Below are 27,072 nucleotides of genomic sequence, written 5' to 3'. Positions count from 1 at the left end.
CGGTTTTGTCAGGGGGCCAGCCTCTCGAGGCTCGGCAGCGGGTGCAGCGGTCGTTGGTTTCCCCAGCAACCGGCAGCAACACGGGGAGGGGGCTCCGGCCCCGACCCCAGGGCTCAGGACCCCGACACGCTCAGCGCTAAGGCCCAGGCTCGACCCGGGGCGGTCAGGCGGGCTGGCAGGGTCCCAGCACCAGTGTCCGCAGCACGGGGTGTCCCACGCAGAAAGTGTCTGAACTGGCCTCAGGGAGGAGGGAAGGGCCCACCTGCTGCATTCGCCGCCTTTATACCCCCGTGACCCACCTGTCCAGTCAGTGTCACTGTCACTGTCCAGAGCCAATGAGCATCCATGAGCCCCAAGTTAGGGCGGTGACTACCAGGGGCATAGGATGACTTGTCACCCATCCTTTCTGTCCCGTACCACATCTGTTGTTTTGGGTTCAGCTGTTCTTGAGAAGCAAGTCTGTTTTAGTCCGTTAGCTGGGAATAATCAGGAGAGGCCTTCACTGGCTTAAAAGGCATTTTGTTTAGACTTCTGTGGGGAAGAAAAGAACAGTTTCCCACACCCTCCCACCCAGGTAGGGAAGGAGAGAAAGAATAAGGGAGAGACTCTCTGAATTGAAAACTAAACTACACAGCTTTAATTAAACACTAATGATATAATAAAATATATACAATTATATACAAATATGTTCAGATATGTGCAAAAGCCCCTTGCCTCCCCCCACCCCCAGCAACTCCCACAGCACTCTCCTTAGCAGCAAACAGTCCCAAAAAGTCCCGGACTGCTGCTGGAGAGAGTGCAGAGTTATAAGGGTCAAAGGATGCACAGCCTGGGGATCAATGGTGATGGATGGACAGAGTCCTCCCTGGATGTTGGCCATGGATGGAAGAGCAGGGAAGAAGAAGCAGGAAGGAAGTTGTCTTCTGTGATCTCTGGCCTTCCTCTCAGCTTATGTAGATATACGGAATGGAATGGAATATCTCTGGCCGATTTTGCTTCAGCCTCCAGTGGGGTCATCATAGATCTCCCAGTAGTGCCTGAGCCAGCAGAGAAAGACGTGACCATGAAGTCCTGACAATAGAATAAACATTCCAGTGTTATCAGTCCACTAACTGGAACATTTACTGCTAGTTAAAAGAAAGCTTACTGAAGGAAAATAAAACAGTAAAAAGGAAAGTGGCTTCATCCTGGCTCAAACCAGGACAATGATTCAGTAAAGTTGTTAAACTTTTAATTGTGGATTGTGACAAAGTCTGCTCTGAGGTTATAGCCGCTTGCCTGTCTACTCAGGGACAGTGTGTCACAGTGATTCCTGATTAATTTAATTAGATGACATAGCGCTGTGTAGTTTTTATTTCTGTGGTTGTGCATTAAACTGTGACCCATATTACTGTCTTGGGATGGAGATGCTTTTTTAACTTAAAAGGAAAAACAGAAAAATTATGCACTCTTGCCTTTCTGAAGAGGTTCTTCTCTGGCCAAATCCTTATTATATGGGAATATATAGTTGGGTCTACTGTCAATGTGGAAGTTGGCCCAGTACTATATTGTAATTATCTTTGTTATGTGTATTATCAAAAAGGAGACTGAGGGGCAAGCTCACTGCTCTCTATAGCTTTCTGAAGAAGGGGAGAGGGAAGTGTTGATCTCTTCTTCCTGGTATCCAGTGACAGGATGCGTGGGAATGGCTCAAAGCTGCATCAGGGGAGGTTCAGACTTGACATTAGGGAGCATTTCTTTACCTAGAGGGTGGTCAAACACTGGAACAGGCTTCCTAGAGAGGTGGTTGATGCCCCATGCCTGTCAGTGTTTAAGAGGCATTTGGACAATGTCCTTAATACTATGATTTAAGTCTTGGTCAGCCCTGAAGTGCTCAAGCAGTTGGACTAGATGATTGTTGTAAGTCCTTTCCCACTGAACTAATCTAGCCTATATGAGTGCTTGAATGCTTTTGTATTGGGGAGCTAAGTGAACTTGGGTTATTTATCTTTGTTGATATTCTATGTATTTAAATGTCAACTTTTAAACCAGAAACTGTTCAATATCAATATTATCTCTGTGATGCAGGCTATCAAGAGATGAATTTCTGTAGTGTCACATCCCACCAGGTGGATACAGCTAGAGCTCACCAGAGGTGGGATCAACCCTCTCTTAATTTCTTTTAACAACTCATTCGGCAAGATTAACCTCTTAAATTCTGTGTGGTACTCTAAGAGTAAGCCAGGAGGCTTATACAAAACACAAATTTACTTAAAATTGAGTAGGATTATAAAGCTTGTCCAAAAACACACTGTCACTCTCAAAACAACAGGTTACAACTGACAAAAACTTAGGAAAATTAGAAATGGTGTTAGCCTTATGTGCCAAGAATAAAGTTAGAAAGAGAGAGATGAAGAAAAACGATATAGAAAAGATATCACCACCCTTGGATCCGGCAACTATCTCGGCATAATGTTGTGGTCCTTGGATGGCAGATGTGCAAACCAAGCGTTTTGAGCCTGCCTCTTTTATGCCACCTGGCTCTGCCTTTCCTGTGTGAGGCTTGGCCTACTTTGTGCAGACTCAGAATATTCTCAGATCGAGAATATTCTGGAAATGAGTCAGTGGGGCATGGGGGTCCAGGTGATCACTTGCTCCCCCCCCAACCAGGTTGACTGAGCAATGACCCTTATTTTACCGCATGCACTTTGTCTTTAAACATGAAAGCGGTCTTTCACAAGATGGCATTCTGTCTCCACAGAGCTCCTCTTCCTGGCCACTGTTTCTTATTGAATAAGGATAGTGTCCCATTTATTGTGGAGAATAGCCATGGGAAAAGAAAAAGGGCCTCCTCTCTCTGTAAAGAAGTAGATAAAACAATATAAGACCAGCTAAGGGCCAGGGCTTGTTGTGAGCAGCACTGTGAATGTTGACAAAAATCAGAACACTGTTTATCGTGTGCTCGGTATGTGATTGGCTACATCCTGGGAACCTAAGGTCTGTGTATGTGCCAAGAAGCAGGTGCGAGTGCTGTTTATATTCTTTGTACCCTGGTTGCTTATTTCTCAGTTCCCACTGTAAAAGTATTTAAGGGAGCATTTTCTACTAATAAACGATTCCATTGCTTCTCACCCAGGAGTCCGTGTCTTAACCACCACAATTTATCAGAGTGGTTACCAAACAAGGGGCTCCCCTTGCAAGAACAGGGTCCAGATGGCTTATTGAATGAGGACCCCACCCAAGCACAATGTCTAGTTTATCAGGGTGGCTGTTTTGAGACAATTATTCATTTCAAGACTCTACATGTAGTAACACTGATTCTTACTGTAAGTATGAGTTGTCATAGCAATATATATATAAAAGTGGTGCAATTAGCTTTCCTTTGACTCCTTTGAATTTTAATTCTTAATTTCCAAGTTAACCTTTTTTACTGATTCTTAGAATTTGTTGATTTAAGAAGGATCAATAACATAATGCTACCTCTGCCATATGTTTGCATGCTTTCCTTCAGGAAGATGTTGAGCCTTGCTGTTGTTTTTTCTTCTGGTAGATCAGTGCTTCCAGTGCCACATGCAGTCGGACCAGCTTTCAGTTTTGAGTTGAGCATGGAAGATGGAGAGGTGGAAAACTACGAGGTTGGTGTGTGAAATAGAAATTCATCAGGAGCTGGGATTAACTTAATACATTAACTGAAATGGTATTTTGCTTTTTGAAGACAAAACTGGGATTAAATAAATATAATGTTTATGAAGATAGGATCTAGAAACACTTTTTTCATACTAGTTTCTAACACTGGATATTAGCAACACACTTATTTTCTATCTATTGCCTTTCCCTTTCCTTTCATATTAGTGATGGATTAAATTCCTCAAGTTTCCATTCTAGACATGTCTCTTCTTTTTGCATTTTACTTGATTTTTAAATGTTGAACATAAATATCCTATTCTTTTGAACTTGCTTAGTGCTTTTTATGCTCCTTGCTAACTTTACAGATTAGTGTTAACATTATAGGATCAATTCAGGTAAATGTGATGTTGGCAAGAATCAATGTATATTTTCTCTTGAAAAGGAGGATACAGCAAGTCACATATTTTGAAATAAAATGTCAGCAGTGTCTTAGATAATCAAGGGCCGATCCCAACTCTTGTCCTTGCTGCTTCTCAAGCTGTTAGATTCCTACCAGATTCTGTCCAGAAAGCCTCAGCCTACCCCTCCTCATGTATCCATTTCTCCTTGCTTCTGCTCAGAGATATGTATTTACACAGTTGCATAGCATTAATGCTGGAATCATAGAATCATAGGGGTTGGAAGGGACCTCTTAAGATCATAAAGCTGACCTATAATGCTTCTTGTGTTAGTGAAAAGAAGCATCACCTTGTAGCTGGCATCAACTCGTTGCTGGGTTAAAAACTGGCTGGATGGCCAAGCCCAGAGAGCTGTGGTCAATGGAGTTAAATCCAGTTGGCAGCCAGTCACAAGCAGGGCTCCATTTGGGGACCAGTTCTGTTTAATATCTTTATCAATGGTGTGGACAAGGGTATTGAGCGCACCCTCAGTAAGTTTGCAGATGATACTAAGTTGAGAACCTTCCTACCCTTTTCTGCCTGAGGGTAAGAGGATTCTACAACAGGACCTGGACAGGCTGGATTGATGGGCCGAGGCCAATTGTATGAGGTTCAACAAGGCCAAGTGCTGGGTCCTACACTTCGGTCTCAACAATCCCAGGCAATGCTACAGCCTTGGGGAAGAGTGGCTGGAAAGCTGCCTGGTGGAAAAGGGCACTTGGGGGTGCTGGTTGACAGCCACCTGAACATGAGTCAGCAGTGTGCCCAGGTTGCCAAGAAGGCAAACAGCATCCTGGCCTGCATCAGAAAAAGTGTGGCCATCTAGTCCTGAGGTGATTTTTCCTCTGTACTTGGCACTAGTGAGGCCATTTTTCCCCTGTACTTGGTGCTAGTCAGGCCACACCTCGAATACTGTGTTTGCTTTTGGGCCCCTCACTACAAGAAGGTCGTTGAATTGCTGGAGCGTGTACAGAGAAGAGCAACAAAGCTGATGAAGGGTCTGGAGCACAAGTCTTATGAGGAGTGGCTGAGGGATTGTTTAGTCTAGATGAGGCTGAGGGGAGACCTCATTGCTCTCTACAACTGCCTGAAAGGAAACTGTAGTGAGGTGGGTGTCTGTTTCTTCTCCCATGTAACCGGTGATAAGATGAGAGGAAATGATCTCAAGTTGCTCCAGGGGAGGTTTGGATTGGATATTAGGAAATACGTCTTTACTGAAAGAGTGGTCAGGCATTGGAACAGGCTGCCTAGGGAAGTGGTGATCACCATCCTTGGAGATGTTTAAAAAACATGTGGATGTAGCACTTCAGGACATGGTTCAGTTGGCATGGTGGTGTTGGGTTGATGGTTGGACTTTATGATCTTAGAGGTCTTTTCCAACCTATGATTCTATGATTCTATTCTATGAATCTATGTTGGACTTCAGGTTTTGGGCTATTTGAGTATCTTTACTCTTTGCATCTTTCATCAAATCTCTGAACTTCTACTGTTTCAGTTCTCTATCAAGTTGATACTGATACTTTTCTGGAGCCCTTCATGATGGAGCAGAAATTATTTGCATGAGGAGCACTTAAGTATAGTGTTTTACCTGTATGAACGAGTACAAAATTTATTCAGAAAGTATTTCTATTTAGTTTGATGTCATGCCTTTATTTCCAAAGATTCAGCATAAAATCTCCATGTCTCAATTCATCTAGCCCAAGAAGTGGAATGGGAGTCAAAAGTTGTCTCTTTAAGCTCTTGGCCACTCAGGGCTAGGATATTGTTGTTGTTATTATTATTAGTTGCATATTAGTAGAAAGCAAGTTTGTTAACATTTTCTTCTGTGTGGAGGATGGGAGAAGGAGGTTCACTTCCAAAGCTAAACATGTATCAAGCTGCAGGAATTATTAACTCTTAGGTCATGGATATCTAAAAATCCAAAAAATACTATCTTATTCAGTTCAGAAGGATTAATCAATGATCAAACTTTTATAGCCAACTTTCCTTAGTGCTTGCAGTCGTAGAGAAAGCGAAGCAAGACTAAATGTGTCGTGATGGAGAGGTGGGTTGTGCTACCTGGTGGGATAGTGACATGGCAGAAGAAATCACTTCTGGTAGAGCTGGAACTTGTTTGAGCAATTAATGTTAAAAAAGTCCAAAATCCTTGTTTTGTAGGCACTACTGAATTTGGCAGAACGTCTAGGAGAAGCCAAACCTCGAGGACTGACAAAGGCAGACATTGAACAGCTCCCATCTTACAAGTTCAATCCAAGCAATTATCAATCAGAACAGACATTGTAAGTACATCTGATGCAAGGAAAAAGACTATAGCCCCGAGAAGCTATAAAGCAGGTATTCTTTTTTGCAGCGCTGTGTGCGCAGGGGATCACTCCTCCAAACACGCACACAAACAGATAGAGCAAATACATATTTATTCACTTAAAACATACATATGCATTACTTTTCTAAAAGGTAGGCAGGATTATACAGATTAATTCCCTGGATTCATTATAATATTTAAATAATTCCCCCAAAGTAATTAACATAAAGCCACGCCCATTGCCGCATGTGCACTGCCTCTCGGTGGTCGTGGGCAGGGGTCTCTTGGAGGAAGGCTCGTAGTCTTCTTTGCTGTGCTGGGTCATGTTGTTCCTCATTCTGGCAGGTTGGCTGATGTACCCAGCTGAATCCTGCTTCTTGGGCTCTCAGGTGAGACACACCCCAATTCAACACAATACCTCTAAGAAACGTTAACAGATTCTACTATTCAGCATCATATAGGTTTGGCAAATTTAACCCTTAAGTCTCTAATTCACAACCTGGTCTAGTGGGAGGTGTCCCTGCCCATGCAGGGGGCTTGGAACTAGGTGATCTTTGAGGTCTTTTCCAGTCCAAACCATTCTATGATTCTGTGATTCATACAAGGTTTAACATGATGGCACTACAACTGACTGTTACTGTCCTTCTGTTAAAGATAAAATAAATGAAGAGTCTATGAATGTTCTAGGTCCTAAAATTCATGTTTAAATAGACTATTGGTGTTCTGTATGTAGAATAGTTTTGTTGAAGTGTATGAACCAGCAAATTGAAACACAAAGTGCAGTTTCAACTATCCAAAGTAACATTAAGCCACCCATAAGCTCTTCAGTTTCTCTCCCAGTTTTGGGGAAGCATTATAAATTTATTCTTTTCCATTGCAATTGTCAGGAAGGATCATTAACTTGAATGGTTTTTGAGGCTGATGAAGGCACCTTAAGTTGTGCCAGGAAAGGTTTAAACTAGATATTATGAAGAATTTTTTTACTGAAGGAGAAGTCAGGCAGTGAAACTGGCTGACCAGGGAGGTGGTTTTTTTTCTGGGTTGATGGTTGGACTTAGTGATCTTAGAGGTCATTTCCAACCATGACAATTCTGCAATTCTCTGATTCTGTGATTGGAGATGTTAAGATTCCAGATTTTGAATGTGGGGAAAAGACAAAGCTTTTCAAGATCTACCTATTCTAAGTATGTTATACTTAGCCCATTCCAGTGGGAGTGAAGGAAAGGATATTAAAGGCTTCTTTGATAAAACTGTTTTGAAAACTATGTAATTTAATTCTTTTGTTTTAATTGTAGTTTTCGGAACTCATGCAGGTAAGGAAATCTGGAAAACTATTTTGGGCATGAATTGTTTCCAGTAACAGCCAGTTAGGCTGAAGCCATTAAGAGCCAATCCTGGCACATCTATGACAAAGGATGTCCTATTGAACTGGAAATTAGTAAATTTATGTACAATTAAAAGTAATTAGCTGCCAGACTTTCACAAACTCTGGTAAAATAATTTAAAAATATTTAACAGCTGTTCGCGATTAAAGAGCAATAGTCTAGTTGCTGCAGAACATTTGAAGTGATGGAGAGTGGTCTAGCAATGACTTCTGCCAGCTCCCTCAACACACAAGTCTGAGTGTGGGGATTAGCCTATCAAAACAAGTCACTATTTTATTGCTGGGGCACTCATTCATCACTAGTTAGATGAACACTCCTATGGTTTCTTCTCAGCAGGCAGATTTCTGCTTTTGGTCAGGAGGCATGACAAGTTAAAAATACATTTTCCAGGAAATATATGATGAATTCGAAGACTATTATACTCTGACTACTGCCTAGAGACATGGATTTTTTTAGAAGTAAATACCTGTGTAGCAATTATCTGCAATCGCACACAAACAGATAAGAGCAATACATATTTATTCACTTAAAACATACATATGCATTACTTTTCTAAAAGGTAGGCAGGATTATACAGATTAATTCCCTGGATTCATTATAATATTTAAATAATTCCCCCAAAGTAATTAACATAAAGCCACGCCCATTGCCGCATGTGCACTGCCTCTCGGTGGTCGTGGGCAGGGGTCTCTTGGAGGAAGGCTCGTAGTCTTCTTTGCTGTGCTGGGTCATGTTGTTCCTCATTCTGGCAGGTTGGCTGATGTACCCAGCTGAATCCTACTTATTGGGCTCTCAGGCGAGACACATCCTAGTTCAACACAATACCTCTAACAAACATTAACAGATTCTACTATTCAGCATCATATAGGTTTGGCAAATTTTACCCTTAAGTCTCTAATTCAATCCCCCCCTTTTTCTGTTACTGTGCAAATTCTTTTGCACCTAAATTATATGATCCCAAGCATATACAAACCCTACAACTGCACATAGTATCTTGATTGTAGTGTGGGTTGTCAGCAAAACCTATAAAGGATCTTCCCACTTTGGTTCCAGCAGTGAGCCTGTAAAACTCTTAACATATACATAATCACCTGGCAATAAATTATGAATTGATTAATCTAAACCCCTTGCCCTGGTACCCAACACTTGTTGGTTAATCTTCTTTAATTGTTTCTTTAAAGAAATAACATACTGGGATAGGCTCTCCTCACCTAATTTAGGAGTACTTTCCATGGGCTGAGTTGAATATGGCTGCCCATTCATTATCTCAAAGGGGCTCAGATTTTCTTTGGTTCTTGGTTTAGCCCTTATTCTCAATAAGGCTAAAGATTGTGGCCAGGGAAGGTTGGCTTCCTGTCCCAGTTTCACTATTTGTTGTTTTATTAGGTGGTTCATTTTCTCCACCTGACCACTCGATTGGGGCCTATAGGGGGTATGCAGTTGCCAGTCTATGCCCAAGATCTGGCTTACTTGTTGAACAACATTGGCACAAAAATGTGGTCCTCTATCAGAGGATATCACTGCTGGTACCCCCAAACATGGTATTATTTAATGTAACAACATTTTTGTTACCTCTCTTGCTTTGTTGGTTCTGCATGGGACTGCCTCTGGCCAACCTGAAAAAGTGTCTTTTAATACCAATGGGTATCGATACCCCATTTTCCTTGGTAGTTCTGAGAAATCAATTTGCCACTGTTGCCCTGGAAAATTTCCTCTACCAATTGTCCCCAACTGCACATGAGAATTGTTTTGGGGGTTATTTTGTAAGCATATTTCATATTGCCGTGAGACTTGCTTCACAGTGGTGTACAGGTTTTGAGCTATTATTTGCTTGTTCAAAGATTTATACAGTTCCCCAGTGGGTCTTTCTATGTTCTGCCATTACTAGAGTCCATAATAAGGCAAAAGGCACTATTAATCATCCGTCTGCTGTTCTAGCCCATCCATCCTCTGAAATATTTCCCTCCAAATCCTTTATCAATTTTAACCCTCCTTTGAATATTTAGGTTTTATATCAGTTTGGATTTTACCATCCAGGACCAAAGTTGTAACCTCAACATGCTCCTCTTCAGCTACCAGTCATGCCTCCTGGTCAGCCATCATGTTTCCAATCTCCTGGTCAGTATTCCCTTTCTGGTAGGCTTTACAGTGTATGATTGCCACTCTTTTGGGCATTTGTATGGCATCCAAAAGTTATAACGTTTTCTCAGCATGTTTTATTTGTTTCCCTTGAGCAGTGTCACAGTTTGACTCAGGAACGACAACAATGCTCTTGATCCCCTCCCCCTCCCACCCAGGTAGGGAAGGAGAGAAAAAATGAGAAGAGAGACTCTCTGGATTGAAAACTAAGCTACAAAGCTTGAATTAAAAACTAATGATAAAAGAAAATATATACAATTATATACAAATATGTTCAGATATGTGCAAAAGCCCCTTGCCTCCCCCCACCCCCAGCAACTCCCACAGCACTCTCCTTAGCTGTGAACAGTCCGAAAAGTCCCAGACTGCCGCTGGAGAGAGCATAGTGTTATGAGGGTTGAAGGATGCATAGCCTGGGGGTCGATGGTGATGGATAGATGGAGTCCTCCCTGGATGCCGGCCATGGACAGAAGAGCAGGGAAGAAGAAGAAGGAAGGAAGTTGTCTTCTGTGATTTCTGACCTTCCTCTGAGCTTACGTAGTTGTATGGAATGGAATGTCTCTGGCCAATTTTGCTGTCTGTCTAATTCAGCCTCCTATGGGGAGGGTCATAGATCTCCCAGTAGTGCCTGAGCCAGCAGAGCAAAGACATGACCTTGGAATCCCAGCAATTACAAAAACATTCCAGCATTTGTTATCAGTTCAAGCTGGAACACTTACTGAAGGAAAAAAAAAATAAAAATCAGTAAAAGGAAAAGTGGCTTCATCCTGGCTTAAACCAGGACAGGCAGTCAATAGTCCATGCTCCTTCCATACAGATCCATGGGCATGAACTACACCAAATGCATACTTGGACTCAGTCCAAATATTAATTTTCTTTCCTTTTGCCAATTCTAAAGCTTGGGTAAGGGCGATGATCTCTGCTTTCTGAGATGAGGTTCCTGGAGGTAAGGCATTGGACTCTATTACCCGGTCAATGGTAGACACTGCATATCCGGCCTTACGTGTCCCTTGTCGAACAAAGCTGTTCCTGTTGGTGTACCAGGAGTCCTCTGCATTAACCAAGGGTTCTTCCTTCAGGTCAGACCAACTCAAGTACACTGCCTCAATAGTCTCAAGGCAATCATTTGTTACGGGCTCTCCAGGAGTGTCACTAAGAGGCTGGGTTGACAATGTTAGCGGCAACAATTTCAACATCGTCCTGCTCCACCAAGATTGCCTGGTACTTGAAAAACTGTTGTGGTGACAGCCAATGCCCCCCTTTTTTGTTCAAGCACTGCAGAAACTGTGTGGGAGACTAGAACAGATATTCTCTGTCCCATAGTGAATTTATGAGCCTCTTGGATGTTAAGGATGACTGCAACTACTGCTCGCAGGCAGCTAGGCCATCCTTTGCTTACTTCATCCAATTCCTTGGAGAAGTATGCCACGGCTCTCTTGTAGGGACCAAGCTTTTGTGCTAGTATTTCCAGGTCTACTCCCTGCTTCTCATGGGAGAATAGCCAAAAGGGCTTTGAGACATCTGGCAGCCCTAAAGCAGAGGCTTTCACTAATTCCTATTTGAGTTGCTAGAAGGCCCTTCATGTATCTCCCATCCATGTTATTGTGGACTGATTCCTTTTTATCAGTTCATATAGTGGCTTTACTAGAAGTCCATATTTATAACTCCAAAGACAACAACCTGTCATTCCCAGAAAGGTCTGTAATTCTTTTACCGTCTGTGGTAGGGGTGTCTGACAAATGGCCTCTTTTCGCTCCATTCCCAGCATTTGCTGTTCTCCAGAGATCGCATATCCCAGGTAGATGACTTGCTGTTGGATCAATTGCACTTTCTGTGGAGAGACTCGATACCCATTAAGGCCCAAAAAGTTCAAAAGACTCACAGTCCAGCTTATACAGCTTTCCTTTGTCCTGGTGGCAAGCAATCAATCATACACATACTGCAGTAAGACCCCTTCAGGGTCTGGGGGCTCCCAAGTCTCAAGGTTTTTGCTAAGTGATACCCAAAGATGGTAGGACTATTTTTGAATTCTTGAGGTAACACAGTCCAGGTTAACTGAAACTTTCTCCCAGTATCTGGGTTTTCCCATTCAAAGGCAAACAGAGGTTGATTCTTGAGGCTAGAGGCAGGTGGAAAAATGCATCCTTTAGGTCCAGCACAGTAAACCAAACTAGTTCATCCCTTAGCTTAGTTAACGGTGTATATGGGTTGGATACCACAGGATGTATATCCTCAGTGATCTTATTTATAGCTCTCAGGTCCTGCACCAATCTATAGTTACCATCAGGTTTTTGAATGGGTGTTCACATTCCACCAACAACCCATGTTTTACAAACGTCTCTATTACCTCTTTTATCCCTTTCCGATCCTCTAATTTCAAGGAATACTGTTTAATCCTTATGGGTTGTGTCCCAGCCTTTAGTCCTATGATCACTGGGGCAGCAGTTTTTGCTCTCCCAGGTGCCTCAGATGCCCATACTCTAGGATATACCTGGTCCATTATCTCTTCAGGCACATTGGACTTAGTTGGGGTATGTATCAAGGCCAAACTTAATATTTCAATTAATCTATTTTCTTCAACTTCCAATTAGATTTTTCCTTTATCAAATTCAATTTTTGCTTCCAGTTGTTCCAACAGGTCTCGTCCCAGTAGGGGTTTTGGAGACCCAGGCATGTATAAAAATCTGTGTATTCCTATTTGTTTTCCTAGTTTGTATTTAAGAGGTTTCAAGAAAAATGCCTTCTCATGCTGGCCAGTAGCACCCACTACTATAACAAAATCTTGATCTTTTGGTGCCAATTCTTGATTCAATACATAAATGGAAGCCCCTGTGTCTGTTAAAATTCCACTTCTTGTTCCTTTTTCCCTAGCTTTACTATAACCAGTGGATCTGCTAGGGTGGACTCCCCAGGTCCCTGTCAATCCTCCTCATAGGTGGCAGCTAAAATCTGCCTTGGTTATTACTTGGGACAATTTTGTTTCCAGTGTCCCTTTTCTTTACAAGAGGCACACTGATCCCTTGATATACCTCTGGGCTGATTGGTTCTTATATTTTTGCCAGGGTTCCTTAAGGCTCTATAGCTTTTGTTATTTCCTCCTTTTATTTCTTGCTCTAAAGCAGCTACTGTGGCTACAGCCATTGCTTTGACAATATTTAATTAGAGTTTTTTGATTTATGCTCCCTCCTGGAAGTCCGCCTATATCTTTCCAATGAGCTATAATACAGCCTAGTGGACTCTTTCTCAAAATTCCTCCAGTCTGTGACCCACCCATTCTGAATTTCTAATTGTTGTTCTTGTTCAGGAATAAGCCTCTTTCGGTTATGAGAACAAAACTAGGTGGGGAGGTATGTATCAAATATAACACAAAACTTTCCACAAATGTCACAATATTACTCAAGAGAATTCCACAAATACCATATTCGGGGAAATTTAAGCCAGTAGCAATCTCTCCACACCAATTCAGCAGCTAGATGACAATTTTTACACTGGGGACAGGGAAAGATGAAACATTACCAAGTGAAAGAGTATACACACTGCTTTCCTTGACTCCCTTTCCATACAACTCCCAGAGTGCTCTTAGTGTTACTTAATATCTCACTCACTTCGTTCATCTCTGGCCGCACCCTTCGCGGGATAACAGAATTGCGTATCAGAACTCCTCACTCACTCCATGCTCAATTGCATGTCTCAGGCGTGTCTGTTTTCTCTCAAGCCTTTCACACCACTCACTTTGTCGCTGATCATATCCCTCTCAGGACAGTGGAACTGCAGCTCAAGACTCTGCACTCACTTCGTGTTAATAACATCACATTCACTCCACATTCACTTCAACACAACTCACAAAAATACAGGGGACAGGCACAATAAACAAAAGATTAAAACAACTCAAAAACCTTATCCCAATCACGACTCCAAATTCCAGACCAAATTCAGATTACACCTTTTAAACACACAAGTCCAGGATATACCCCAAAGGGCCTAAGGTGGGCCTCTAATCCACAGTCGTGGGTTGCTGAAAAAGTTACATGAGTACTCTGGGACTCTGGACTCCTGCACCCTGCCCCGCGCAGGATGTCTCCAACGTCTTATGGGATACCAACCTTGCTGGCCCTACAGTTACTGTTACAGTTAAAAAATTTAAAAGAGAAAGAATACCTTGTCCATTGAGATGGTCCTTGTCTGTCCCTGCAGTGATCTGAATGAGTTGAGGAGTCCCTCTGAGAAATCTCAGGGGCGCCCTAGGGAGTCCCATCCTCAGTAGGTCCTGCAGCCGGACAGAGCGGGTCCCATCTGGGTCACCAAATTGATGCAAGGAAAAGACTCTATAGCCCCGAGAAGCTATAAAGCAGGTATTCTTTATTGCAGCGCTGTGTGCGCAGGAGATCGCTCCTCCAAACACGCACACAAACAGATAAGAGCAATACATATTTATTCACTTAAAACATACATATGCATTACTTTTCTAAAAGGTAGGCAGGATTATACAGATTAATTCCCTGGATTCATTATAATATTTAAATAATTCCCCCAAAGTCATTAACATAAAGCCACGCCCATTGCCGCATGTGCACTGCCTCTCGGTGATCGTGGGCAGGGGTCTCTTGGAGGAAGGCTCGTAGTCTTCTTTGCTGTGCTGGGTCATGTTGTTCCTCATTCTGGCAGGTTGGCTGATGTACCCAGCTGAATCCTGCTTATTGGGCTCTCAGGCGAGACACATCCTAGTTCAACACAATACCTCTAACAAACATTAACAGATTCTACTATTCAGCATCATATAGGTTTGGCAAATTTTACCCTTAAGTCTCTAATTTAATCTGTCTCACATTTACATGCTTTATGTGATTGTGTTTCCATTCCATTAGGCTGCAGTCTCAACTAGGCAAATACTGTACTACATGTGCTCTAAAAGCTCTCAAATAAAAAAGATAATTTAAAAAAAAACATTTTTCAAATCAGATATCATTTGTCGTAGCTTTAAAATTCTGCATAGTCCACTTCAGTTAGATGTTCAGATTTAGTTATTCGGTATTTTAAAAGTTTTCCAAATTTTTGTTTGGCATACTAGATATTGAATGGCCATCATCAACTTGGAATTCAGCCTATATTGAAATATTTTCCAATTACCAAAATTTCAAGTGCTCCTAGAAGAGCTTTTGACAGTCTTTGATGTTTACAGCTATATTTTCTTATTTTTAAGACTAAATCTTTTTGGAAGACTGACATAATAGAGAAATGAGCTATAGGTGGGAGGCAGTGAAAGTGATATATAGTGCTATCAAACGTTTGAAATGGAACAGAAGAGTTCTTTTCTCTGGTCTTTCACATAGAGCAATCTTCAGTGTTAACATTAACATAGCAGGGAATAAGAAAAATAAAAGTACCAGAGACCTTAAGTTGATTATATACCTGGGGAAGAAATGTGTTTATAAAACATGTACAACAGAATATAGATGTAATTTAAGGAGAAATTTTTCGTCATAAAAAATGTGTGTGATCTTTAATTAGTTATGGCTTTGAGAAATACTCAAAGCAAGTTTTCTGTTTTTTATTTTAATATAACTAAAATTAAATGTTGTTGTGGTTTTTTTTAGGTGTGTAGTGTGTATGTGTGACTTTGAGGCAAGGCAGCTACTTAGAGTCTTACCCTGTAACCATGAGTTTCATGCCAAATGTGTTGATAAATGGCTTAAGGTAAATAAAATCTGTGTTGGATGCAATTTATAATGTCCTAGTTTGTAGTTTCATTTTTTCTTTAGTTTTCTACTGCATTTCATCTCTTGTTTCTCATTTTTAATATTTAGGCTCTGAAGTAAAAAGTTGAATTTATCTTCCTTTTGTTATCTCCTTACACTATAGAAATACTATTTTTTAGCAATTAACAAAATATATTTCTTTGTAATAATAATTGTAATTTTAAAAGGAATATGAGGAAAATTATCTTCATCAGTAGAAAGCGCTCCTATAAGAATCCCTCCTATCAGTATGAAATTTAATAAAAAAGTATTTATTTTTATAAGGCATGATTGAGAGAGATAAAAAAATACTTAGCATGAAATTATGGCTTTATGAATGCTATGAGATATTATTTCAAAACAAGCTGAGGGGAAGACCTAGACACAGGACAGCACATTAAGCTGACAGATGGAGTAGCAGTGGTAGAGAAGGTGAGACGGATAGGAATACAGTTTAGAAGATGACATAGAGGGAGACATCTGTACAAGCTGTGTTACCCAGACCTACTGCTAACAAGGTATTAATTCCTTTCTTGTCTCACGTTTTAAACAATTATCAGAGAGAGAGAGAGAGAGTCGGCAGCTCTCACGAGAGAGGCTGATGTGGCTGGGGGTGTTGCCGGGGCAACTGCAGGGCTTAAATGCATCTAGCCATCGCAGAGGTGCTGAGCGAGCCACGAGTGCAGGTGAGCATGAGGAAGGGAACGGGCAAAACTGGAAGTGACGCTCGGTCGGTGAAGAGCGAAGCAACAGCTTTCTTGCTGAAAGCGTGACCACTCGGTGGAAGCCAGTGACCCCAACACTCGCCAGAATGGATGCAGCAACCCAGACAGAACTCCCATGAAAACATGCAGCGGTCGAGGTCACAGGCTGCAAGGAGTGCCAGAGCCTTGCACTGGCAACAAGTGGCAGTAATCGGAACTGCTGCATCTGCTGTGAACAGGTGGACGATCTGCTCAGCCTGGTGGCAGAGCTGTGTGAGGAGGTTGAAAGGTTAAGGAGCATTAGGGAGGCTGAACAGGAGATAGGCTGGTAGAGCCAGGCTCTGCCCTCCTTTAAACAGAAACAGGTGCACCCATCAGAACACTCAGGATCAAGGGGCCTCTGTATCCTGCCCCTGTCAGGCCAAAGGCAGAAGCCTAAATGAAAAGCGTGAGTGGAAGGAAGTTTGTGATAAGGGCAGCAGGGGAAATCCATTCTTGCTCACTTTGCCCCCCCCCCCCCCAAGTGCCTCTGAGCAATAGGTACGAAGCTCTGGTCAAGAAGGAAGAGCTGAATGAGGATGGGGGCAATAGGCAAGCTACACCAGAGTTGTATACACAGTCAGACAGGCCTACTACCCGTATCACCACCACACACAAAAGGAAAAAGAGTTCTAGTTGTAGGCGACTCTGTTCTGAGGGGAACAGAGGGTCCAATATGCTGCACAGACCCTCCTTGCAGGGAGATCTGCTGTCTCCCTGGAGCCTATGTTAAAGACATCACTAGAAAACTTCCTAGCGAAGTGAGGTCTACAGATTACTACCCACTACTGATCTTCCATGTGGGTGGAGAGGAAGCAACAACTAGTAGTCCACGAACAATCAAGACTTTGGGATGATTAGTGAGAGACTCTGGGACACAGGTTATTTTTTCTTCCTCCAAGTTGAAAGCAGTGATATTGTAAGGAACACAAGGATCCAATCTATCAGCAAATGGCTCTGTGGCTGGTGTCACCAGCACAATTTTGGGGTTTTGATAACGGGATGGCCTACATGGCACCAGGATTGCTGGCATCAAATGGGAGACACCTTTCTCAGAGGGGGAAGAAGGTCTTTGGCCAAGAGATTGTGGGGATGATTGACAGGACTTGAAACTAGATATGAAGGGGAAGTGGGATAATAACATTGAGATTGTCTGTGACAAGCGGCAGGAAGACACACCTGGGTTGGAAGGATGGGGTGATAGTAAGGGCCTTCAACCTGTTGCCCTGAAGCATGCTGTAGACTCTGTGGCACAGGCAAAGTCTTACAAAGATGAGACAGGGGCTCCTGAGAAAATAGGAGACAGCAAGGCATCCATGAAATGCCTTGGGAAAATAAAGGAGTGTTCCTCTAAGTGGGTGATACAGCCAGCAGCCCAGCTGAAGTGCCTCTACACCAATGCATGCAGCATGGGCAACAAACAGGATGAGTTGGAAGCTACCATTCTACAGGAAAGCTACAACATAGTGGCAATTATGGAAACTTGATGGGATTAATCCTATTACTAGAGTGTGGCTAGCGATGGCTACAAGCTATTCAGAAGGGACAGGAGAGGAAGAAGGGGGGGAGGTGTTGCCCTCTATGTAAAGAAGTGGATAGAGTGTGAAGAGTTGTCCCTAAAGAATAGCCATGAGAAGGTTGAAAGCTTATGGGTAGGAATTAGGGATCGGGACAGCAAAGGGAGTTTTGTGGTTGGACTCTACTACAGGCCACCCAATCAAGTGGAGACTATCAATGAAGCCTTCTTACTACAGCTCGAGGAGACATTACGATCACAAGCTCTCATCCTGCTGGGGGATTTACATCACTCTGACATCTGTTGGAAAAGTAGCATGGCAAGCTGTAGGCAATCCAGGAGACTCATGGAGTGCCTCCATGGCAACTTCTTAAGACAAGAAATTGACAACCCTTCCCGAGGGGATGTGTTACTGGACCTGATTGTCACAAATACAAGTGAACTAATCAGGGATGTCAAAGCTGAAGGCAGCCTGGGCTGCAGTGATCATGCACCAGTGCAGTTCACTGTCCTAAGGGGTATGAGGCAGATGAGAAGCATAGTCAGGACTCTGAATTTTAGGAAAGCAAGCTTCCAGCTCTTCAAGGAGTTAGTAAGTAGGACCCTATGGGAAACAACCCTCAGGGACAAGGGAGCAGAACAGAGCTGGCAGATCTTTAAGGATGCTGTCCATAAAGTGCAAGAGATCTCAATCCCCAGGTGTAGGAAAACAGGCAAGGAAGGCAGGAGGCCATCATGGCTGAGTCAAGAACTACTGGTCAAACTAAAAGGCAAGATGGACATACACAGGCAGTGGAAGTGGGGACAGGTATCATGGGAAGAGTATAGGGACGTTGCCTGTTTGTGTAGGGATGAGTTCAGGAAGGCCAAGGTGCAGCTGGAGTTGAACTTGGCAAGAGATGTAAAGAAAAACAAGAAGGGCTTCTACAGGTACATAAACCAGAAAAGGAAGGTTAAAGAAAGTGTACCCCCCCGATGAGCAACAGTGGTGAACTAGTAACAACAGACAAGGAGAAGGCTGAGGTTCTCAACAACTTTTTTGCCTCAGTCTTCACTGGCAGCCCCTCTCCTCATGGCTCTCAAGTTGATGGTCCCCAGGATGGAGACCAGGGAGCCAAAGTCCCTCCCACTGTAAGCGAATATAAGGTTTGTGACTGTCTGAGGAACCTGAAGATATACAAGTCCATGGGACCTGATGAGATGCATCCCAGAGTCCTGAAGGAATTGGCTGATGTAGTTGCCCAGCCACTCTCCATGATATTTGAAAAGTCATGGCAGTCAGGTGAAGTCCCTAGTGACTGGGAAAAGGGAAACATTCCACCCATTTTTTAAAAGGGTAGAAAGGAGGACCCTGGGAACTACCGACGTGTCAGCCTCACCTCTGTGCCTGGGAAGATCATGGAACAGATCCTCCCAGAAGACATGCTATAGCACATGGAGGACAGGGAGGTGATTCAGGACAGCCAGCATGGTTTTACTAGGAGCAAATCTTGCCTACCAACCTAGTGGCTTTCTACAATGGAGTCACTGCATCAGCAGACAAGGGAAGACCTACGGATGTCATCTATCTGGACTTCTGCAAGGCCTTTGAGACAGTCTCCCACAACATCCTTCTCTCTACGTTGAAAAGATACGGATTTGATGGTTGGACTGTTCAGTGGATAGGGAATTGGCTGCATGGTCGCACTACCAGAGGGTAGTGGCCAATTGCTCAGTGTCCAGAAGGAAAATGGTGACAAGTAGTGTCCCTCAGGGGTCTGTACTGGGATCAGTGTTTTTTAATATCTTCATTATTGATATTTACAGTGGCATTGAGAGCACCCTCAACAAGTTTGCTGATGACACCAAGCTGGGTGGTGCAGTCAATATGCCAGAGGGACCGGATGCCATCCAGAGGGACCTGAACAAGCTGGAGAAGTGGTCCCAGGTGAACCTCATGAGGTTCAACAAGGCCAAGTGCAGGGTCCTCCACCTGGGCCAGGGCAACCAGAGATATCAATACAGGCCAGTGGGAAGACATACTAGAGGGCAGCCCTGTGGAAAAAGACCTGGGAGTACTAGTGGTTCAAAAGCTGGACATGAGCTACCAATATGCAATTGCAGCCCAGAAGGCCAACTGCATCCTGGGCTGCATCAAAAGAAGTGTGGCCAGCAGATCAAGAGAGGTGATTCTGCCCCTCTCCTCTGCCCTGGTGAGACCCACCTGGAGTACTGCTCCCAGCTCTGCAGCCCCCAACATGGACATGGATTTGGACTTGTTGGAGCGTATCCAGAGGAGGGCCATTAAAATGATCAGAGGGCTGGAGCAGCTCTCTCATGAAGACAAGCTGAGGGAGTTGGGGTTGTTCAACCTGGAGAAGACTCTGGGGGGACCTTATAGTGACCTTCTAATACCTCAAAGGAACCTATAAGAAGGCTGGGAAAGACCTGTTCACAAGGGCATGTAACAGTAGGACAAGGGGTAATGTTTTCAAGCTAGAGAAGGGTAGATCTTGGTTGGACATTAGGAAAAAGATTTTCAATGTGAGGGTGGTGGATCACTGGAACAGGTTGCCTGGAGAAGTGGTGGGAGCCCCATCCCTGGAGACATTCAAGGTCAGGCTTGATGGGGCTCTGAGTAACCTGTTCTAGTTAGAGATATCCATGCTTATTGTAGTGGGGTTGGACTAGATGACCTTAAGAGGTCTGTTCCAACCCAAGACATTCTATGATTTTTTACTTGGATAAAGTCCTATGATTTCTAGGCTTTATAAAGTCAAGGAAATGACTATAGAAGAATGCATATAGAAGAATATCCTGTGCATGAAGTATTGAATTTTATATTGTCTGTAGTTTTTTGTCTAATGAAACATCATGATTAATGATAAGATTTAAAAAAAAAAAAAAGAAAAAGGAAACTGAAAGCAACTTTTGATTAGAGTACTAAATATATTCTAAAGTTTTTACAGAATTTAGGACTGGTGTAAATGTTTCCAAAACACTGCTTTTTCTTTTTTTTCTTTATTTTCAGTAGAACTTAATTGAATGAAATATGTGCTTGGCTTCAGAATACTGTAGGAGAACAGTTGGCATCCAGTTACCAGTGGTTTCCCCCAAGGATCAGTACTGGGCCCAGTCCTATTCAGTATCTTTACTGATGACCTGGATGAGGGGATCGAGTCTACCCTCAGTAAATTCACGGATGACAGCAAGATGAGGGGAGGAATGTCGATCTGCTGGAGGGTAGGAAGATGCTGCAGAGGGACCTGTATAGGCTGGATCAGTGGGCTGAGGTAAACGGTATGAGGTTCAACAAGACCAAGTGCCAGGTTCTTTGTCCACAATAACCCCATGCAGCGCTACAGACTGGGGGAAGAGTGGCTGGAGAGCGGCCTGGCAAAGAGGGACCTGGGAGTACTGGTTGACAACCAGTTAAACATGAGCCAGCAGTGTGCCCAGGTGGCCTGGAAGGCCAATGCCATCCTGGCTTGTATCAAGAATAGTGTGGCCAGCAGGAGTAGGGATGTAATTCTCCCCCTGTACACAGCACTGGTGAGGCCTCACCTCAAGTACTTTGTACAGTTCTGGACCCCTCACTTCAAGAAAGATATTGAGGTGCTGGAGCAGGTCCAGAGGAAAACAAGGAGGCTGGTGAATGGACTGGAGGGAAAGTCTTATGAGGAGAGGCTGAGGGAGCTGGGGTTGTTTAGCCTGGAGAAGAGGAGACTCAGGGGGGACCTTATCACTCTCTTCCACTACATGAAGGGAGGTTGTAGTCAGATGTGGATTGGGCTTTTCTCCCAGGCAACTAGCAACAGGACAAGAGGGCATGGTCTGAAACTGCTCCAGGGGAGGTTTAGGTTGGATATTAGGAAGTACCTCCTCACGGAGAGGATGATTAGACATTGGAATGGACTGCCCAAGGAAGTGGTGGAGTCGCCATCCCTGGAGGTGTTTAAGGAAAGACTGAATGTGACACTTAGTGCCATGGTCTAGCCAATGTGGTGGTGTTAGGTCATAGGTTGGACTTGATCTCAGAGATCTTTTCCAGCCTCAATAATTCTGTGGTTCTGTGAAAATGTCTGGGAATCAACAAGATGACTGCAAACATCTAGTTGTTCTAGCTTGAAATATATTTTTTTAAAGCATATTCACATTCATAGTTATTTATTTAGACTGTTACATACAGTGGTTGTCAACTAACTCAATTTAACATATATGCAAGTGTCAGTACAGAATATTTTCCAGTGCCCTGCTATTCATGTCTGTGACAAGGCTGAAAGATATTTGCACACTGGACTTCTTAAACCATATAATTGCCTAAAGCTTAGCCACATCAAGAGCAGTCAACAGCAAGTGTCAGATTCTCCACCTGGGACAGGGTAATCCTAATTATGTGTACAGATTGGGGGAGGAGAGACTGGAGAGCAGCCCCACAGAAAGAGATCTGGGGGTTTGGGTGGTGGCTGAGCCTTGGCAGCCAAAAGGGCCAACCATATCCTGGGGTGCATCAAGCACAGCATAGCTAGCCACTCGAGGGAGGTGAGTGTTCCGCTCTACACTGCACTCATGCAGCCCCACCTTGAGTACTGTGTGCAGTTTGTGGTGCCTGTTGTGGTTTAGGCCCAGCTGGCAACAAAGAGCCCAAATTACTTTGTTCCCGATTTCTCTACCTCCTCCCACCCAGTGGCACAGGGGGACGGGGAATGGAGGTTGTGGTCAGTTCGTCACACGTTGTTTTCTGCCTCCCTCCTCAGGGGTAGGACTCCTCACAGTCTTCCCCTGCTCCAATATAGGGTCCCTCCCACAGAAGACAGTCCTTCATTAACTCCTCCAACAGAAGTCCCTCCCACGAGGTGCAATCCTTCAGGAACAGACTGCTCCAGCCTGGGCTTCTCACAGAGTCATGCCTTTCTTCAGGTGCAGTCACCTCCCTGGCATGGGGTCTTCCACAGCTGCAGGTGCAGATATGTTCCAGCGTGGTCCTTCATGGGCTGCTCCACCACGTTCGTCCATGGGCTGCAGGGGGACAGCCTGCTGTCTCACCACAGGCAAAGGAAAGGGAATCTCTGCTCCGGTGCACCTTCTCCCCCTCCTTCTACACTGACCTTGGTATCTCTGCTCAGGTATTGCTCTCACCACCCCCTCTCTCTGCCCTGCAGGTCTTCCAGTTTCCTTTTACTCTTCTTAAATATGTTAATCACAGTGGCGTTATCACATTCAATGATGGGCTCAGCCTTGGCCAGAGGCAGGTCTGGATTTTGAAGCTAGAGGAACTTCTCACAGGAGCCACCCCTGTGGCCTCTCCCTCGCTACCAAAGCCACATCACACAGACTCAACACAGTCTCCTCAATATATTTCATAATCTTCCTCAGCAATGGTCCACTACCCTCAATAATTTACAAGATCTTCCTTGAGGGGATACCTTGCCTTCACACTTGAAAGGAGCCACCTCCAGAGTCCATGGATTGTTGCCTCTCTTCTGAGCCCTTTGTCGACTTCATTATCCCAGCTGCTGAATTTCCTTATCCTTTAATTTCTGACTGTGGACCCCAATATCCCAGTACCGGAGCAACCAGGTAGCAATCTGCTTCCCTGGCTGGTGGCTGTAATCTTTCCACATAACTCGCATCTCACTCAGGGTTAGGGACCAGGTGGTTTCTGCCTCTTGGGTAACTCCTGTCACTTCCTCCTCCTGTTTCCTTGCTGAAGAACTGGCTTCCTTCTTCTCCTCTCTTACTAGTCAATGATATGGACCCATTGATTTTCACATCTGGTGTTTCTTTTTGACTACTGGGTCAATTACTCTAGTTGGAAGTTGGGTCCCTGTCTCAACCATGGTATCCTCAGGTGTAGTTTGAATCTCTGTCTCAGTCATGCTCCTCTGCTGGGGCTGAACAGAGGATCAATAGGCACAGGCCAAGCTCCAAAACACTTCTACAAGGTGCTGGTTCTCATTGGGGTAGGCAAGGCACCCTTTCATCAAGTGGCACATCAATTCAATGGCATCACATGCCTGTTCAGACCATTGGAGGTGATAATCACACTAGGAGCCTATCCAAATCCTTCCATATACCCTGCCATTTGGGGATCAGTCAGCTCAGGGCATGTTTCCTTGTTGCCTCGCCAACAATTTTTTTCCTGTTATACCAGGATGAAACCAGGCTCCACACATAAAAAGTGGATAATAGGATCAGTTTACATAATTTGCAAGAACCTTGGTACCCTGTGCAAGAAAGCCAGCCACATAAATCCCAGAGAAGATGGAGGTATAATCCCTCATTCTCACATAGCCCTTCCAGCATAGGAATTTAGGAATTGCATTAATGCCAGGGCCAAGTGCATGGCCATTGCTTTTATCAAGATGTTCCTAGGCACAGTGAAACAGAGAGATAAGCAGCGCAGCAAACAGTAAGAGCTCAAAGCAGCCAATAAGAAGCCCTAGATTCTAATATACAGTTAAAGCAAGCAAGCTCCAAGGCCCACACAGAAGCCCACCAATTAACTATAACAGCTAAAGCACAATCAGATCAAAACTGTTATCTCATGCCCCACACTGGGCACTTAAAAAGGACTGTGGTGGTTGATTGTGTGTGGACAGCAGCCAAACACCCACCCTACCTCTTGCTCATTCCCCTCTCCCACGGAATGGGGATAAAAAGGAGAAAGGTAAAAATGCTAATGTATTGAGATAATGACAATTTAACAAGGAAAGCAAAAGCTTTGTGCACAAGCAAAGCCGGAAGAGGAATTCATTCACTGCTTTTCATCACAGGCAATTTTCCAGCCACTTCCTGGGAAGCAGGGCATCAGCACAACTAGCAGTTGCTTGGGGAGACAAACACTGTAACCCTGCTTCCTTCTTTCCCTGAAATTTTGTTGCTGAGCACAATGTCATATGGTATGGAATATCACTGTCCTGGTTTGAGCCAGGATTAAGCCAATTTATTTTTTTACTGATTTTTTTTTTCTTCTCTTTTAAGCAGCACACTTGCTGAAATGAACAGCAAGTTTTCCAGCTAGTGGATTTCTTCCCTTCCTCCTTCTCAACTACTTCATGCAGTTTTGGGCACCTCAATATAAGAAGGACAAAGAACTATTAGAGTGTGTCCAGAGAAGGGTGACCAAGATGGTGAAAGGCCCTGAGGACAAGACTTATGAGGAGCAGCTGAGGTCACTTGGTTTGTTCAGCTTGGAGAAGAGAGGGCTGAAGGGTGACCTCATTGCAGTTTACAGCTTTCTCAGTGGGGGCAGTGGAGAGGGAGTCCCTCTCTGGTGACCAACTATAGGACAGGAGGAAACAGAATGAAGCTGTGTCAGGGGAAGTTTGGATTTGGACCATCGGAAAAGATTCTTCACTGAGAGGGTGGTTAGTCAGTGGAACTGGTCCCCCAAGGGAGTTGTCACAGCACTAAGCCTGTCTGAGTTCAAGGAGTGTCTGGACGACAATCTTAGTTATATGGTTTAGTTTCAGGTAGTCCTGTGAGGAGCAGGGAGTTGGACTTGATGATCCTTATGGGTCTGTTCCAACTTGAGATGTTCTATGATTCTATGCGTGGCATGGAGAGAAGGTAAACAAGGAACAATTGCATGCTCCTTCTTCTGAAATGAGAACTAGGATGATATGGTGGATGCTGAAATTCTGTGAAGGCTGACAAGTTTTTTAAATAATAATTCCTCCCAGGGTTGTTGATGTAAAGACATCTGGCTCAAAAAGCATTTGACCCACAGACTACTGGAAGCAAGGGGAATGTATCAGAGATATATAATGTATGTTCTCTCGTGCACCTGCTGTTGGTCACTGTTCAATTAAGAGTATTTGGTTAAATGAAGCTTTGGTTGTACTCAGTATGGAAGTTCTTATGTTGCATTAAACGCTTTCAATTGGCAATCAAAGAGTAGTGAATATAGCCCTTAGAGATTATTAAAATGGGGAAAAGTTTTGGGGCGTTCTTTTTTTTTTTAATCAGAAGTAAAGTAGTATTTGTGAGGCAATTTTGTGCTGATGCTTCTAACAAAGCTTAGAAAGTGCTGACTTACAACACTACTATTGGCTAAAGGATGACAGACTTTAGAAAAAACACATCAGCATAACAGTGTCAACTAGGCAGGTTTAAAAGGAGTACAGTTACACTATGTCAACACAAAGTTTTAGACTGTGTTTTGAGAGGGGTAAAATAACTATTGCACTTCAAATTCTCATCCCATGTTGATAAATTGTGCAAGAGAGCACATTATCATCAGTAAATTTTAGCAAAAATACTATTCCATTACACACTGGTGATACAACAATACAAGGCATCAAATAAAACTTTGACTTGTCTACATATGAAATTTGGATTTTTGCCTGTCCTATAGTTATAAAACTCTACATAGAAACACTTTTTTAGGCAATATGAGATAGGCAGGGGAAAACCTATTTTATGCTGAATCCATGTTAAATAAGGCTGAAGACTCATGAAAGAGAGGTTAAGTAGTGAATAAGACAAGATTAACAAGAGAGAGATTACCATTTCTACATGTCAGTCTTTTCAACTCTCAATGTTATAATGTTTCACAATATCTGATTGTTTATTGATATCTTAACTCCTCGAGTCAAAGGAACACATATGAAATCTTTTTTTTTAAAAGCAAGTTTTAATAGTTACAAAGAAAAACTTGAAAACATGACCTGTATTCACCCTGAAGGCTCAGGCTGTGTCACCGTTTGACTCAGGTTCAACAACAATGCCCTCGATCCCCTCCCCCTCCCACCCAGGTAGGGAAGGAGAGAGAGAAAAAGAGAGAGACTTGGCTGGATTGAAAACTAAACTACACAGCTTTAATTTAAAACACTAATGGTTAAAGAAAATATATACAATTATATACAAATGTGTTCAGGTATGTGCAAAAGCCTCTCGCCTCCCCCTACCCCCAGTGACTCCTACAGGACTCTTGTTAGCTGCAAACAGTCCCGAAAAATCCCAGACTGCTGCTGGAGAAAGCAGAGAGTAAAGAGGGTCAGGAGAGCTTGAGCCTAACGGTGATGGATGAACGGAGTCCTCCCTGGACGCCGGCCATGGACAGAAGAGAAGGGAAGAAGCAGCAGGAAAGAAGTTGTCTTCTGTGATCTCTGACCTTCCTTTGAGCTTACGTAGATATATGGAATGGAATATCTCTGGCCAATTTTGCTGTCTGTCTAACTCAGCCTCCTACGGGGGGGTCACAGATCTCCCCAAAGTGTCTGAGC

General features: G+C 43.5%; 1 protein-coding gene across 1 annotated transcript in view; it reads left to right on the top strand.

Moving 5' to 3' along the window:
• The window catches only part of LOC104388529 (E3 ubiquitin-protein ligase RNF38-like), a 117,049-nt gene that overhangs the window by 60,841 nt on the left and 29,136 nt on the right, over window positions 1–27,072 (top strand). The window contains exons 9-11 of the mRNA XM_009997403.1: window positions 3,530–3,614; window positions 6,201–6,322; window positions 15,464–15,563. Of these exons, the coding sequence (XP_009995705.1) occupies window positions 3,530–3,614; window positions 6,201–6,322; window positions 15,464–15,563 (307 nt within the window). The remainder of the gene's footprint in view (window positions 1–3,529; window positions 3,615–6,200; window positions 6,323–15,463; window positions 15,564–27,072) is intronic.

Source organism: Chaetura pelagica, unplaced genomic scaffold (assembly GCF_000747805.2).
Source record: "Chaetura pelagica isolate M959 unplaced genomic scaffold, ChaPel_1.0 scaffold95, whole genome shotgun sequence".
Taxonomy (NCBI): Eukaryota; Metazoa; Chordata; class Aves; order Apodiformes; family Apodidae; genus Chaetura; species Chaetura pelagica.
Note: the sequence above shows the minus strand (reverse complement) of the source record. Positions and strands in the feature narration are given on the sequence as shown.